The 14,788-nt window shown below is 46.4% G+C and overlaps 1 protein-coding gene across 1 annotated transcript in view; it reads right to left on the bottom strand.

Annotated features, from left to right (window-relative positions):
* MBTPS1 (membrane bound transcription factor peptidase, site 1) overlaps positions 1-14,788 on the bottom strand; it is a 77,767-nt gene that overhangs the window by 39,949 nt on the left and 23,030 nt on the right. The window contains exons 5-8 of the mRNA XM_082269775.1: positions 13,198-13,307; positions 5,760-5,876; positions 4,330-4,397; positions 3,132-3,234 (exon numbers count right to left, since the gene is read on the bottom strand). Of these exons, the coding sequence (XP_082125901.1) occupies positions 3,132-3,234; positions 4,330-4,397; positions 5,760-5,876; positions 13,198-13,307 (398 nt within the window). The remainder of the gene's footprint in view (positions 1-3,131; positions 3,235-4,329; positions 4,398-5,759; positions 5,877-13,197; positions 13,308-14,788) is intronic.

The following is a 14,788-nucleotide window of genomic DNA, read 5'->3' as shown; positions in this document are numbered from 1 at the left end:
CTGTACCCGCACCAAGCAGTTTAGCGCCTTGAGGTCCAGGATTGGATGCAGCTTGCCTTCCTTCCTAGGAACTGTAAACGGGTTTGAGTAAAAACCCTACAAACATTCCAAAGGTTGGAACCGGGACAATAACCCCTTGAAGGAACAGGTCTTTTACCTCCCCCAAACAGGTACTGTAAGCGGTCTGGGGACAGGTGCAAGTTGGAAGGAAAAAACCTTGCCAGGGGACAAGAGGGGAAACTCAATCTTGTAGCCAGACCGAATGACTTTGTGGACCCATGGGTCCGGAAACCAGTGAAGACACCTCCCACCCCTGATTAGGGGCGAGGGCGCACCTTCATGCAGAAAGAGCCTTGTCCCCGGGTCTGGAGAAGCCCGATCTTGGCTTGCCAGACCAGGTTCATTTGGATCCTCCAGAAGAGGCCCGGAAAGGCTTTGAGCCCTTGTCAGTCGACCCTGAGGGATGAAAAAAAACTTCTTATGAGTCTGCGACGAGGTTCCTTGCCCTTAGTAGCCTGCGGAAGAAAAGTACTCTCCCCCCCCCCCCGTAAGACCTTTAATGATGTCATCCATGGTAGCTCCAAACAGGCAATCTCCTTGAAAAGGAAGATCAGTCAAGGCCTGTTTTGAAGTCTGATCCACAGACCAGCACTTGAGCCAAAAAACATGCCAAAAGGACCACGGTCAAATCAGAGAGGCGAGCCATCAGGAGAGCCGCATGCAAAGAGGCATCACAGATAAACCGCTGCCCCTGGACCAGTTATTCGGCCAGCTCAGGAAAGCCGGGGGGTGGGGGGGGGGGGGGGGGGGAGTTGTTCCCCTTCAAGGTCACGGTGTAGGAGCTTAGCCCACTCAGTCAGAGTTTGCGACACTAGGGCAATTGTGAATACCGGCCTCATTGCCGAACCAGCCAGAGTGTACATAGTGCGGGCCACAGCATTGCCTTCCGGTCAGCTGGATCCTTTAAGGCCGTGGACTCTTCAATCGGAATCATGATTGCCTTGTTTAATCTGAGAACCGGAGGCTCCACCACCAGTGGAACAGTCCATTTCTTAAGAAGGGACTCCTCATAGGGGTTAACACCTAGTAAAGCACTTTGGAACGCCACTGGGACACTTTGGTCACCCCCACTCTTTAGCGACAATTTTGTCAAAAAAGGCAGGAAAGGAAACGCCTTTGCTGCTTTGGATGGCTTGTGAGTGCCAAAGGCCACCTGCGTCCTCCATCCAGGGACTCACGCAGAGATACAATCAGTGCATCCACCAGCGGCTTTTCGTGCGTGGTCGCAGACGTGGAGGAATCATCCCATCAGAGGAATTCAGGCGCGTTGTTGCAGGCCCAGCAGGGTGACCGACATCCACGGTGGCCAAATCAGATTCAGGATCTGATGAGACAGATGAGGCAGGGGCGCTCCTTGTTTAGCCCTTCGCCCGCAAGCCACTTTCACCCAGGACACAAGGGACTCCAGGACCGCTGTCAGTGCATGGATAGATGATTGGGACACGGAGGGCCCCACAGCATTAGAGAGGGGATCGGGTGGGGAAATGTGCTCCAAACTCTCCATGAGTCACCAGGGGGGGCACCAAAAAAAGGTCTAAAACACTGCTAAGGGATAATTCCCACAGCACTGGCAGCACCATCCAGGCACAAAGCACCAAGCGGTCTTCAGCAGAGAATGAGAGGACCCCACCAGCCTCACTACCTACAGAAACAGGCACCTACAGCCACCAGGAGAATCTGCACTACATGTGTGGTGATCAGGAAGTAAAATGATCCAGGAGTCAGCACCATATGATGAGGAAGGGCTCCCACCGTCGAAATCACCGCCCACAGGGCTTTACTACCATGGCTGCGGCGATTTCCAAAAGCAAACCACAAGAAAATGCCCGCTAGACTACACAAACATGGCCACCGTGTAAAGAAACATACAGGGTACAACAAAATGTTCTTAGAAGTCTTACAGGGAGGGAGACCAGATCTCAAGGGCAGATCCAGGCAGGACCGGGGGCCCAGGTAGGAGCCACCACCAGGTAAAAAACATAAATCCACACCACATGAATATCATACATTGTGCATCAAACCGCAAATGATGTGTGACAAAATATATATGTGAAAACTTTGAAATTATGTAGAAAATAAATGGATAGACAAAACGTGAATAAAATGTCCCTCCACAAAAGGTGCTACGTGCAAAGACTCAATAAAAAATCAACTTATTGAACCGTCAAACTGGACATTATCCAAACAGGCAAGTGTCCAAATAATCCCTTCTCATGAAGTGCTCTGGATGAAATCAGTGAGAAAGGGTACTCCACACAATCCACCTAAAGTGTAAGTGGGGCTGAATGTACACTGTAGATGGCTCCTTACCAGATACAATCTGTTATACTGCAATCAAAGCAGATGGACCAGTCCATAGGACACACCAGCACAGGTAGAGCGCACTCTATTATTTATTGCATATTCTTTAGTCTATTGTTCTTAGAGTTCGAATGCAGCCACCCCCTTTTTAGTTAAGTGCACCAATATACATTTATTTAGAAAAACTGGGTGGCTATAGCAGAGAGAGGGAGTATGCCCCAGGGACTGCCCATGGGGGTAGCCAGAATTATTTTCTACCTAGTGTTCTACTCCTGTAGGGGGCAGTATAACCCAATGGTTAGGAATATCAGGAGTTTTGTTTGTCAATGAACAGAAAAGAAAATTAATTTAATCCATTTTGGAATAAGACTAACATAAAATGTGGAAAAAGTGAAACATTGTGAATAATTTTCTGGACGCACTGTATCTTTTAAATGAGATATGGCAGCTTCCCTAGTCAGAAACAGACATACTGGATAGGAACAGAGATAAGACCCCCAAGCATGTAAACAAAAAAAAAAAAAAAAAAAAAGGTAGAAGGTGCCACGAACTACAGCATGCAATTCAAACTGTTCAGAAATGGTTTTGTTCTGCTAAGTTTGAGCCCAAAGATATCGCCACAGGGTGCTTCTGAAGGTGGCCCAATATCAGCAGAGTAAAGTAAGGCTTCCAATCTCTACAGACAATGAAAACAAATGTGTAATGTGTTCAGGATGTTTACATAGTTCATAATTGCGGAGTGTGGCTATATTATTAGTAGACAAATTTACCCATGTGGTCATCCCTCGCGAAGAAAATCGAGCAATGTTATCCTCAAAGTCAATGCCACCAACACCAATGACATCCATCTGATCAGCTGGGTTGTTAAGTGTTCTGGTCAGCACAAAAAAGATAAATAATTTCAATAAGTTCAGTGTTTTGTGACAAAAAGTACACACAGAAAAACAGTGTGCACCGGCTCATAGTGCAGTAACCTTTAAGAGAATAAAAATACAAGTAAATTTGCACTCACAGCAGTAGGCATGTGTCAGGCATGTCATCTGATTACATAAACATCATTCTGTGGACACCCCTCCTTCCTCTCATCAGCCTATGGATAGCTAAGCCGTCAGCTCTAAGGTCGGCTGCATGATGGACCTGAGTTTACAAAGGCTCTCATACCACAGGCTCTGCAGTGCAGGAGCATGCACCCAGCAGCCGGCACCGTGCGGATGTTTGGAGCAAGGGGGAGTCGGCAGATAGCAAACTTTTTAGTGAAGAAAAGTAGAATATCTAAAAAATCCCCTTCTCTAAATTACAGTTAGGTTTCATTCACATTGGCGCTGGCACCCAGACTGCTAGAATGAGGCATTTGTTTTTAAACCAGCATCTGCCTGAGCTATGTGCAGACAGCATATGAAATAATGCAGACACAGCAGCTGCATGGACAATATGTGAAAATTTCACAGGCATGCAAGAGCGGGTGTGCAGCCCTGAATGCAAACAGTGTGCCTACCTATACTTAAACTTGCTCCCACCCCCATTCTAAGCCTATTCTAACTACTCCGTAAAGGAGCAAGGTCTATACTTACCTATGCTGAGGACGCTCCAGTCCAGTCATATGATCTTTCCAGCAGCCAGGCTTCAGTAAAAATCGCAGACAACGGCTGCAGGACCTATGCGGTGACGTCACCCATAGGGTTACTGTGGGGTATTGTCGGCTGTCCCTCCTCTACACTGAAGCCAGTGCTGGGAGCCCATCTGGAGCGCCCTCAAAATAGGCAAGTATAGACACATTTTCCTTTACAGAGTAGTTAGAATAGGAATAGAACAGTGGAGAGAGCATAAGTATAGTAAAGATTTGACTGGAATTCCACTTTAAGCTTGTTACAATATCTTGAGACAAGGTTTCTTTTGTGTACAGAATATACAACAAAATGTAGTTAACTATTTTGTCATTAAACATAAGCACTTCTGGATAATACATGCCCATAAAGTGGTCCATCATTTCCTATGGCAGAAACCATGATCACATTGTTGGCTGTGAGCTCCCAAACCTGCAAGAAACAAAAGTAATGTATGAGTATCTCTATTCATTATAAGAAAAGCAGCCTGGCAAAAAGAGGATTTCACTCTATGCTCATCTGCACTGGCTGGGGAACCATAAAAAGATGGAGTTCTGAAGAATACCTATATAAAAAAAACGCACAGCATTAACACTAGCAGCACTTTGATGGAAGTCAATAAACCTCCTTTATCACTTTATTCAACATATGTTCTCACCACACTGGGGGAGAGCTGTGACAAGACTTTCAGAGCTCTGCTAGTAAGTTTCTGCATTCACCCCACTATTGCCAGGATTTATTTTTTGGTCTTAGAAGAAAATTAGCAGTGCCGACAGGCAAGCCCATTTCAAACAGAGTCATCTGCAGTCAACTACAAATATATATAGATTTCACTTTGGCCAACTTGACTCCTTAATGCTGTTTGTTGGCAATCAGCCCAAAGCAGAGAACGTCCTCCTGCCTCCCAAAAGTACCCTCTGGTACAGACCCGCAGCATAATTTTAAACAGCAAAAAAACAACAAACACAGCAGACTGATTATTTTTTAAGATGCATGGCTTAGTAAAAATAATCTGTAATATCAGCATTTTATTTTAAATTAGCCAAACATAGTAAAGCTCTAACAGAAAAGCATAGAATATAGAAAGTCCAAGAACCCAGGATCCTCAGACACTGCTGAATCTCCCCAGCAGGCACCTGGAAATGCCTACTAGTGAATAAAGGTACCTGGATAGTGGTCTTTGACAAGCACAGGTATAGGTTATCCCCTAATGCAGTCTCTGGGCGGTCTTTAAGTGGGCTTTAAAGTAGTTGTAAAGAACCTTCAGGGGTAGCTCCCTTCCACCCCCAGCCCAGTCTAAATACCTGAGCCCGATCTCAGTCCAGCGCTGCTCTCCCTCCTTAATAAACTCAATTGCCATTGGCTCTTGCCGCTTTCAAACAAATTCAGGGAAAATGAAGCAGGGGGCAGGGCAGAGTCGGCAGGAGGAGCCAGGAGCGAAGGCGGGGCACCCCAGAAGAGGAGGATCAGGGCTGCCCTGCACAAAACCATTACATAGAGCAAAAAAGTATTTCTAAGTGGTGATCTGATCGGGAACCCATCCTGCTGGCTTCTGATCTCAATTCTTAACTGAAAGCCATGGGTGACAGCTCAGTCAGTGAGCTGGGAGTGTGCAGTGAGTACGTTCTCCGCACACAACCTCAGGCCATTGTGGTCATACAGTAGATGTGTGGCTACTGGGATTTTAAAGACCACTTTTCTAAGCACTGCATACAAGATTTACACAGTCAGCAAGAGTTTCAAATCTGGTTACAGAAGAATATTTTTTTCAAGAAAAACAAAAAACACACAGACCTTATCAACAAACGGATGATCCATAAAGTCTGGTCCCCCGATACTGAGGTTTAGAACATCAATTTTCTTAAGGATGGCATAATTAAAGGCATCCAAGAACCATGAAGTATAGGAGACCTGAAAACAGAAAAACAAGGCAAACTTTAGAACTATTCAAGAAAGTCAGACTGTAAACAGGAAAATATGATCATACTTTGAGTTGATTGCGACTTGGGTCTTGAGGGACACAGCACCTTCTCTTAACCATGGGGTTATACTGCCCCCTACAAGAGTAGGACACAAGGCAGAAAAAAAAAAAAAAAAAAAAAAAGTCTGGCTACGCCTATGGGCAGTCCCAGAGATATACTCCCCCTCTCTGCTATAGGTACTCAGTTTAGTTACAAGCAGTGTCAGACGAATTACAACTCCACAGAGGGGTGGGAGCTGTGTCCGTCAATGAACATCAGAGAAATGGATTTTACAGTAAGTCAAAAATCCCATTTTCTCTTTTGTTCATTGGACACAGCTCCTGATCTTCTAAAGCAGTGGTCCTCAACTCCGGTCCTCAGGGCCCACTAACAGGCCAGATTTTAAGTATTACCTTGGGGAAATGCAGACTAGAGTACTGCAATCACTCAGCAGCAAATTATATCACCTGGGATGTATTTCAGTTATCTTGCAAACCTGGCCTGTTAGTGGGCCCTGAGGACCAGGGTTGAGGACCACTGTTCTAAACCATTGGGACGTCCCAAATCAATATTAAACATGAGGGGGTGGTAACAGTGAAAAAGAAATTCCCAAGGCCAACTATAGCCAACCAGGTAAACAGGAGCTCAAAACTGGAACTCGCCAAATAAAAAAAAATAAAAAACCAACACCACAATACACCTTCAAAAAGGACCAAGTCCTTCCAAACAGCAGCCTGCAAAACCTTGCAGCCAAAAAGGAAGCATCTGCAGATGCCAACACATCCACTTTATAGAACTTTGTGAAAATGTGCACCGACAACCAGGTGGCCGCCTTGCAAACCTGTGTCACTGACGCCTGATAACAAATGCCCAGGAGGCACTGAGCACCCGAGTAGAGTGCGTCTTAACAGGGGAAGGAGGAACGTGACCCTTGATGGAATAGGCCTGAATCACCATCTGTCTGAGCCATCTGGAAATGGTCACAGAGGAAGCGGACAACCCTTTCCAAGGCCCATCCATAAGCACAAATAGTGAGTGATGTCATAAAAGAATCTGTAGCAGCCAGGTACAGCCTAATCACCCGGACCACATCCAAGACATGCAAAGCAATTTCCTTTGGATGCTTTGGCCTGGGACACAGGGATGGCAAGACAATGTCTTCATTCAAATGAAAATCAGGAGCGAAGAACCACCTCATCACTGTGAATCACTAAGTAAGGTGAACGACCAGGTAACGCCGCCAATTCCGACACCCTGCACGCTGAGGTGAAAGCCCCCTAAAAGGCCACCTTCTGGGACAGCGCAAGCAGGGGAATCTCCCAAAGATTCTCAAAAGGAGGCTTCTGGAGGTCCCAAGGCGGCAACAGAGACCACACTTGAGGGGTCAAGTGCCTAACTCCCTGAAGAAAAGTACGCACCAGGGAGCATGTGGCCAAGGGCCATTGAAAGAAGACCACTAAGGCAAACACCTGACCCTTGATAGTACTCAAGGCAAGTTTATGCTCAACCCCCCACTGAAGGTCACGAGCCGAGCCACCGAAAAAAGGAGCGAGAATGAACCCCAAGAGACTCACACCATGCAATGTAAGTCTTCCACGTACGATAGTAGATCTTCGTAGAAGTAGATTTCCTAGCTTTTAACAGCGTTGGAATCACTGACTCACACAAACCTCTATCCATCAGCACCTGGCGTTCAACAGCCAAGCCGTCAAAGCCAGCGACTGTAAAGAAGGATGGAAGATTGGTCCTTGGGACAGTGGATCCTCCCTGAGAGGAAGCTTCCTAGGAACGTCTGCAACCATCTGCACCAGATCGGCGTACCAAGCCTGGCGAGGCCAGTCCGGGGCCGGAATCCCTTCTGCCTCGATCCTGCATAGAAGTCTTGGCAGAAGCTTGAAAGAAGGGAAGGCATAAATCAGACTATACTGACCCCACGGGCCACCAGCAAATCCCTGGTGTCCACCAGAAGTTCCCTTGACCGACTTGACTTGAGCCGAGAAGCCAACAGATCCACCTCAGGGATGCCCCACCTGAGACACAACTGATGAAACACCTCTGGATGAAGGGACCACTCCCCTTGACCCAACGCCTGCCGACTGAGGTAATCCGCCTGCCAGTTTTCCAGCCCACGAATGTGTACGGTGGAGAGGGCAGGGGGAAAAAAAAAAAAAAAAAAAACCTTCTGCCCACCTTAGAATGCCAGCTACCTGCAGAGCTACCAGGACAATTCTTGTGCCCCCCCCTGGTGATTGGCATAAGCCGCGGCCGTGACATTTTCCAATTGAATGCGCACTGGACATCCGTGAAGACGATTTGTCCAATGTTTCAGGCACAGTCTGATCACTCAGAGTACCAAGACATTGATTGGTAGTCTGGACTCACAGAGTCCAGACCCCCTGAGCAGAAATTTTGCAGAGGACGCCTCCCCAGCCAGACAGGCTGGCATCCGCGGTGACCACTGTCTAATAAAAAAGGGGAGAAAGGATTTGTCCAGCTGAAGCACAAAGCCACCATATCAGGGATCCTTTCATTCCCCGGCTCAGCCGGACCCGATTGTCCAGAGACTGCGGATTCTTGTCCCATTTGGCCAGAATCTCCCTTGCAGGGACCTCGTATGTGCAAAACAGAACTGCCTCAACAGGCCCAGCACCTGCATGCAAGCCTGGAGGGATTACTATCTGCTGAAAAGCAGGAGACGAATTACAGCCTGCAGCTTCTGGAGTTTGTTCAGAGTCAGACTCAGAAAGCCCAGCTTTGTGGATGGAACCAGAGCAGACTTCTGAAAATTGAGAATCCAGCCAAACACCCTTAAGCTCGTATGGGGATTTCCAGGTTTTCCACCAGAGCAGAAGGAGACTCAGCCCGCAGAAGGAGGTCGTCCAAGTAGCCCAGTACCACAATCCCCCATTGGTGTAACAATGCTAGCACTGGGGCCAACACTTTCCTAAAGAGCCGAGGAGCAGAAGCGAGACCAAAGGGTAACGCCACAAACTGATAATGCTCCTCTCCCACAGCAAGCCGAGGAAGCGCGGGAGACCGACATATTGGAATGTGAAGGTAAGCATCCTTGATGTCGATGGAGGCAAGAAAAATCCCAGGAAAGCCACCACTATGTGAACGGACTCTATTCTGAACTTCTGCACCCGCACAAAGCAGTTCAGCGCCTTGAGGTCCAGACATGGACGCACCTTGCCCTCCTTCCTGGGGATTGTAAACCGGTTTGAGTAAAACCCATGAAAACCTTCCTTCAGTTGGGTCCTTAAAGGCCGGGGACTCAACAGCAATCATGGTTGCCTTGTTTAATCTGGAAACCGGACGGTCCACCACCGGTGGAATAGTCCACTTCTTAAGAAGGGACTCCTCATAGGGGTATTGTCTAGCAAAATCGCTTAGGGACCCCAAGGGGAAGCTTTGGTCGTCCCCACTATTTAGTGAATTCTGTCAAAATAGGAGGGGAAAGGGAACACCTTTTCCTCTCTGGACTGCTTGTGAATGCCAAAGGGAACCTGGGACTCCGCCACAGATTTGGCTGCGTCTTCCATTTTTAAAGGTATCACGCACAGCACCTTTTCGTACGCAGTTGCAGAATTGGAGGAATCCTTCTCACCATCTGAGGATTCAAGGTGCGTGGTCGCAGACCCAGCAGGGTGACCCACGTCCACAATGGCCAAATCAGATTCAGGATCTGATAAGACAGATGAGGCAGGGGAAGGTGGGGGGTGCTATGTGTCAGCCCCTTGCCCAAAAGCCACCTCCACCCGGGAGACCAAGGACTCCAGGACTGCTGTCAGTGCATCGATGGATGGATGCAGCCTCAGAGGGGATCAGGTGAGGGAGGGGGATGTGCTCCAAAGACTCCATGAGTCAGCAGGGGGACCCCAAAAAGTGTAAAACACTGCTAAGGAACAACCCCTACCGCTCTGGCAGCCCACCCAGTTGCCAGCCACAGAGCACCACCTCTCCATCGAAACCACCTCTCCATCGAAATGAGGGGTGGGGAACTGTCGGCCAGGAGGAACGCTGCAACTCAGGCCAAGACCCCAGGTCGTATGCGACCTCGCGAGGCGTTTAACTCGCAGGCCAGCGCCTGTCCAGTGGGGCTATGTCACGGCTGACCTAGCGTGGAGATGAGGTCTGCGCGCGCTCGCTGGCCAGACTGGGGTGACCAATGGATATAGATTATCCATCCTGCCGCCCAGTCCGGCAGTTGACTGTAGATCTCGCAGGAAAAAATCCAGAAGAAAAAATCCTATCCAAAAATAAAAAATTGCCAGGACCAGAGATCCCAGCAAAGAACTAGGACCTTACTACTGACTAGGCAGGAAAAAAAAAAAAAAAACCTTTAGCAGAGACTGCCCATAGGCGTAGGCCAGATTTTTTTTCTGCCTAGTGTCCTACTTCTGGGCAGTATAACCCAATGGTTAGGAAGATCAGGACCTGTATCCATCAATGAACGGAAGAAATATAAATCAAATCGATATTTAGTGTGACCAGCCTTAGTGTGAACTCCCGGTTGTTCTTCATGCTGAAGATAGTTCTTAATGACATTGGCTGTATGTTTGGGGTCATTGTCCTGCTTACAGAATACATTTTGGGCCAACCACACGGCTTCCTGATAGTATAGAACAGGGGTGGGGAACCTATGGTTCGGGGGTCGTATGCAGCCCCTGAAGTCATCTGGTCCAGCCCCCCATGCAGCTGAGTCTGTGTCTCTCAGCTGATCTGTCAGAATGGAGCTGATGCTTCCTGTATAGTTCCTGCTCCGTTATGGCAGTCTGAGTGAGTCACAGGCGGAGTGATATCAAATGCACTCCGCCTGTGACCAATACAGGAAACATCACCTCTTCCTCCAGCGCGGCACTGCTACACTTCTCCTAGCCAGCATTTCCCGCCAGCAGCACACACAGCAGTACCAGCCAGAGCCAGCAGTACTCACAGCAGTACCAGCCAGAACCAGCAGTACCCACAGCAGAACCAGCCAGAGCCAGCAGTACCTACAGCAGTATCAGCCAGAGTCAGCAGTACCTACAGCAGTATCAGCCAGAGTCAGCAGTACCTACAACAGTACCAGCCAGCAGTACCTACAGCACAGTACCAGCCAGCAGTACCAGCCTGAGCCAGCAGTACCCACAGCAATACCAGCCAGCAGTACCAGCCTGAGGCAGCAGTACCCACAGCAGTACCCGCCTGAGCCAGCAGTACCAGCCAGCAGTACCCACAGCACAGTACCAGCCAGCAGTACCAGCCTGAGCCAGCAGTACCCACAGCAGTACCAGCCTGAGCCAGCAGTACCCACAGCAGAACCAGCCAGCAGTACCCACAGCAGTATCAGCCTGAGCCAGCAGTACCCACAGCAGTACCAGCCTGAGACAGCAGTACCAGCCAGCTATACCCACCAGCAGTTCTTTTCAAAACTTACCACAAAAAAGTCGACTGCGCTCCAGACTGACCGACCCAAACCTGGAAAACCTGTTGCGAGTAGCATCATCATCAATACCAGCTAACATCACACACCTCACCAAAGAGAATCAGTTGCAGCCATCACATTAGGGGTGAGTTAATTAAATGTTTGACCAAATATAACAGGCTAATTTTTAAGGTGATAATTTTGTACGGCCCCCGAATGATTTTATAAATGCCCAAATGGCCATTGGCAAAAAAAAGGTTCCCCACCCCTGGTATAGAATGATGGAAAAGTTGTGGACCGTAAAACATAGTGGTCGGCCAAGGAAACTTAATGCAGCAGATGAAAGACCTCATGCTTACTTCCCTTCTACACTGGAAGATGTCCAGAAGCGCCATCAGCACAAAATTGGCAGAAACCAGTGGGACCAGTCTGGTCGGAAGTGGTCTTCATGGAAGAATTGTGTCCAAAAAAACATACCTCTGATGTGCAAACAAGGCTAAGTGACTCTCCTATGAATGAAAACAGAAGAACTAGGGTGCAGCAAAATGGAAGCAGGTGCTCTGGACTGAGGAGACAAAATCTCATATATATGGCTGTAGCAGGAGGCGTTTTGCTCACCGAAGGGCTGGAGAGCGATACAATAATAAGTGTCTGCTGGCAACAGTTCCTTGCAAATTTGGGGCTGCATTTCTTCAAAAAGAGTTGGAGATTTGGTCAGGATCAATGATGTTCTCAATGCTGAGGAATTCAGGCAGATAATTAGCCATCATGCCATACTATCAGGGAGGCATTTGATTGGCCCCAAATTTATGCTGAAGCAGGATGACGACCCCAAACACACAGCAAATGTCATTAAGAATTATCTTTAGCATAAAGAACAAGTGATGATTTGGTCCTCACAGAGCCCTGATCTCAACATTGAGTCTGTTTGGGATTACATGAAGAGACAGAAGGATTTGAGGCAGCCTACATCCACAGAAGATCTGTGGTTAGTTCTCAAAGATGTTTGGAACAACCTACTTGCTGAGTTTTGAAGGCAAAGGGTGGTCACACCAAATATTGATTTGATTTGGATTTCTCTTCTGTTCATTTACTTTCCATTATAATTGATAAAAATAAAACTATTAGCAATTTTATTTCTGAAAGCATTCCAAAAGTGGTTGTAACGTCACTGACAAATCCTGTAATTCCCTCTCTTACAGGATGATATAATGTGCAATAACTTTTTCGTTATTGCACAAAATATATATATATTTTTTTTTTACAGTGCCACTGGATGCTCACGTGACCCGAGTTTACTATTCTTCTACTGCTCACCACCCTAGACACTGTTATGGGGGTTCTGGACTTGCATAGAAGTATGGCAGGCTCAAGAGTACTTCAATGCCATGCAGGGGTACTGAGAAACTGCCTAGGTCCCAAATCACTTCTATGCCATAATGACAAGCCAGTTACTAAAATATAAACCAAGTGTGCAGGTGGTGTTTAAGTCCTAAACTTGTCTAAAGTCTAGTAAACACAGGCCGACTGTCGGGTGGCATCGGCCGGTTTAATAAAGACCGGTCGTGTGTGCTGCAGTCGGTCCAACAGAATCCAGCCGTACAGCAGCTTCTGTGGAAGGGGGTTCCCTCTTCCAGAACACAATAGCACTTTAGGGAAGAATGTTGTACTGATCTCGAATAGTTAGTACAACGGCTCCTGCTGGGCTGAACAAAAGAAAGAAAAAAAAAAACTACTAGTGTGTACCAGGCTTTAGCCTGTTAAATTGCCATAATGGTATGTTCTTCCCAATTTTTAGAACCAAATTGCAGGGGATATTATATTTTATGTGGTTTGCCTTTTAGTGTTACATTATATGGAGTACCTGGTTATTGGTAAAGACCCGATATATATGGAGCTCAGAGTCTGGGGCAAATCCTTGGCATTCTCTCATGCTGGCAATGACCCCCGCCACAAAAGTCCCATGTCCAAGCCCTTTAAAAGAAAAGACAAAAAGTTTAGATCAGATTAACAGCTTTTTGGCTCTCATGTAACAAATGGGCAAGCGGCAACATAACCACTGCAACCTGAGGCAAACAAAAGGAACAAAAAATTATAGGGGATTGTGGCAAATCCTGCAATAATGCAACAGGCTGATCATGACCATCACAGTACTGTTTAAATAAGGCTTTAAATTTGAAATTTGAACACATTTTATATAATGAGCTTTTATTTGGGTAGTACAATAGTTTTTGGAGCCAAAAAAGTTGCTCCAAACAACCCTAACCCCCAAAAGTAAACCTTATAGTTAAACTACCCCACCCAAACCTTTAAACATTTAGCTATAATTCTTTTTAGCAATTTCAGCCAGCTTTCAACTCCCAATGTGCCACCAATGGTTTATATATGTATACCTACAGTGGGTTTAGAAAATAATCACCCCCTTTAAAATAATAAAATGGTGTTGCTTTGCAGCCTAAAAGGAAGACAGACAGTTTTTGTTTTATCCAGCTGTATTTACTTAGTGCAACTTATAACATCCAAGTGAAAGATAGATCAACATGTCAGAAAAAATGTAAAAACTAATCAAAGACAGTCCCTCAGTTGGAAAAAGGATCACCCCCTTGTGTCAGTATTTTGTTGGACCACATTTTGCTTTAAATTACAGCCTTTAGTCTGTTGGGAGATGTCTCTACTAAGTTTGCACATCTAGACTTCATTATATTTGCCCACTCTTCTTTGCAGAACTTCAGTTACATTTGACGGTGACCATTTGTGGACTGCAGTCTTCAAGTCATTCCACAGATTTTCCACGTTTTTAACCATTTTTAAATGTGTGATTAAGTAGAACATGTTTATTTAAAAATAAATAAAGCTTTAGAATCACTTTAAAAGTTACACATTTTTACATGGCGGTGACTAAATACGTTCAACTTTCATTTTGGTGCAAGGTCTACTAAATAAACAGTAAGTAAGCTTTTAGAAAAGGCTTTAATGACTAAATTGCGCATTCTCAAAGTTGATAAAGGTCGGGTGTAGTTAAGATCTTGGCAGCTTTATCCCACTCATCTCTTCCAGCAGTGACTTGGAAGCCTTTCCAGTGTCAACATAGTAGACATTCTCCATTTTTTATTCACTACAGTTATTTTTTAAAGCGTCAGCAATTTTTCACAGTGTTTTACATACTGTACATTCACATTAGTCCGTGGCCTAAGGGCCGGTTCACACCAGGAATCGCACAGAAACAAGGTGTCATTAACTTATCATTGACTGCCTCTGCAGATTGCAACTGCAGCTGGGGAAACGCGTACAGAATGTGGATTTCCTGCATCACGTTCTGGTGTAAATGGGCCTCAAGTTTATGGTCGAAGATCCTTATCACACATGCACGCACACATATACTAGTAACAATTTTAGACAGGAGTCAGTTATGCATGCCTTTGGAGTGTGGAAGGAAACATACGCAAGCACAAGGA

This window comes from Pelophylax lessonae (genome assembly GCF_965119305.1).
Source record: "Pelophylax lessonae genome assembly, chromosome: 10".
Taxonomy (NCBI): Eukaryota; Metazoa; Chordata; class Amphibia; order Anura; family Ranidae; genus Pelophylax; species Pelophylax lessonae.
The sequence above is the reverse complement of the archived record's forward strand: the minus strand, read 5'-3'. Positions and strand labels throughout refer to the sequence as shown.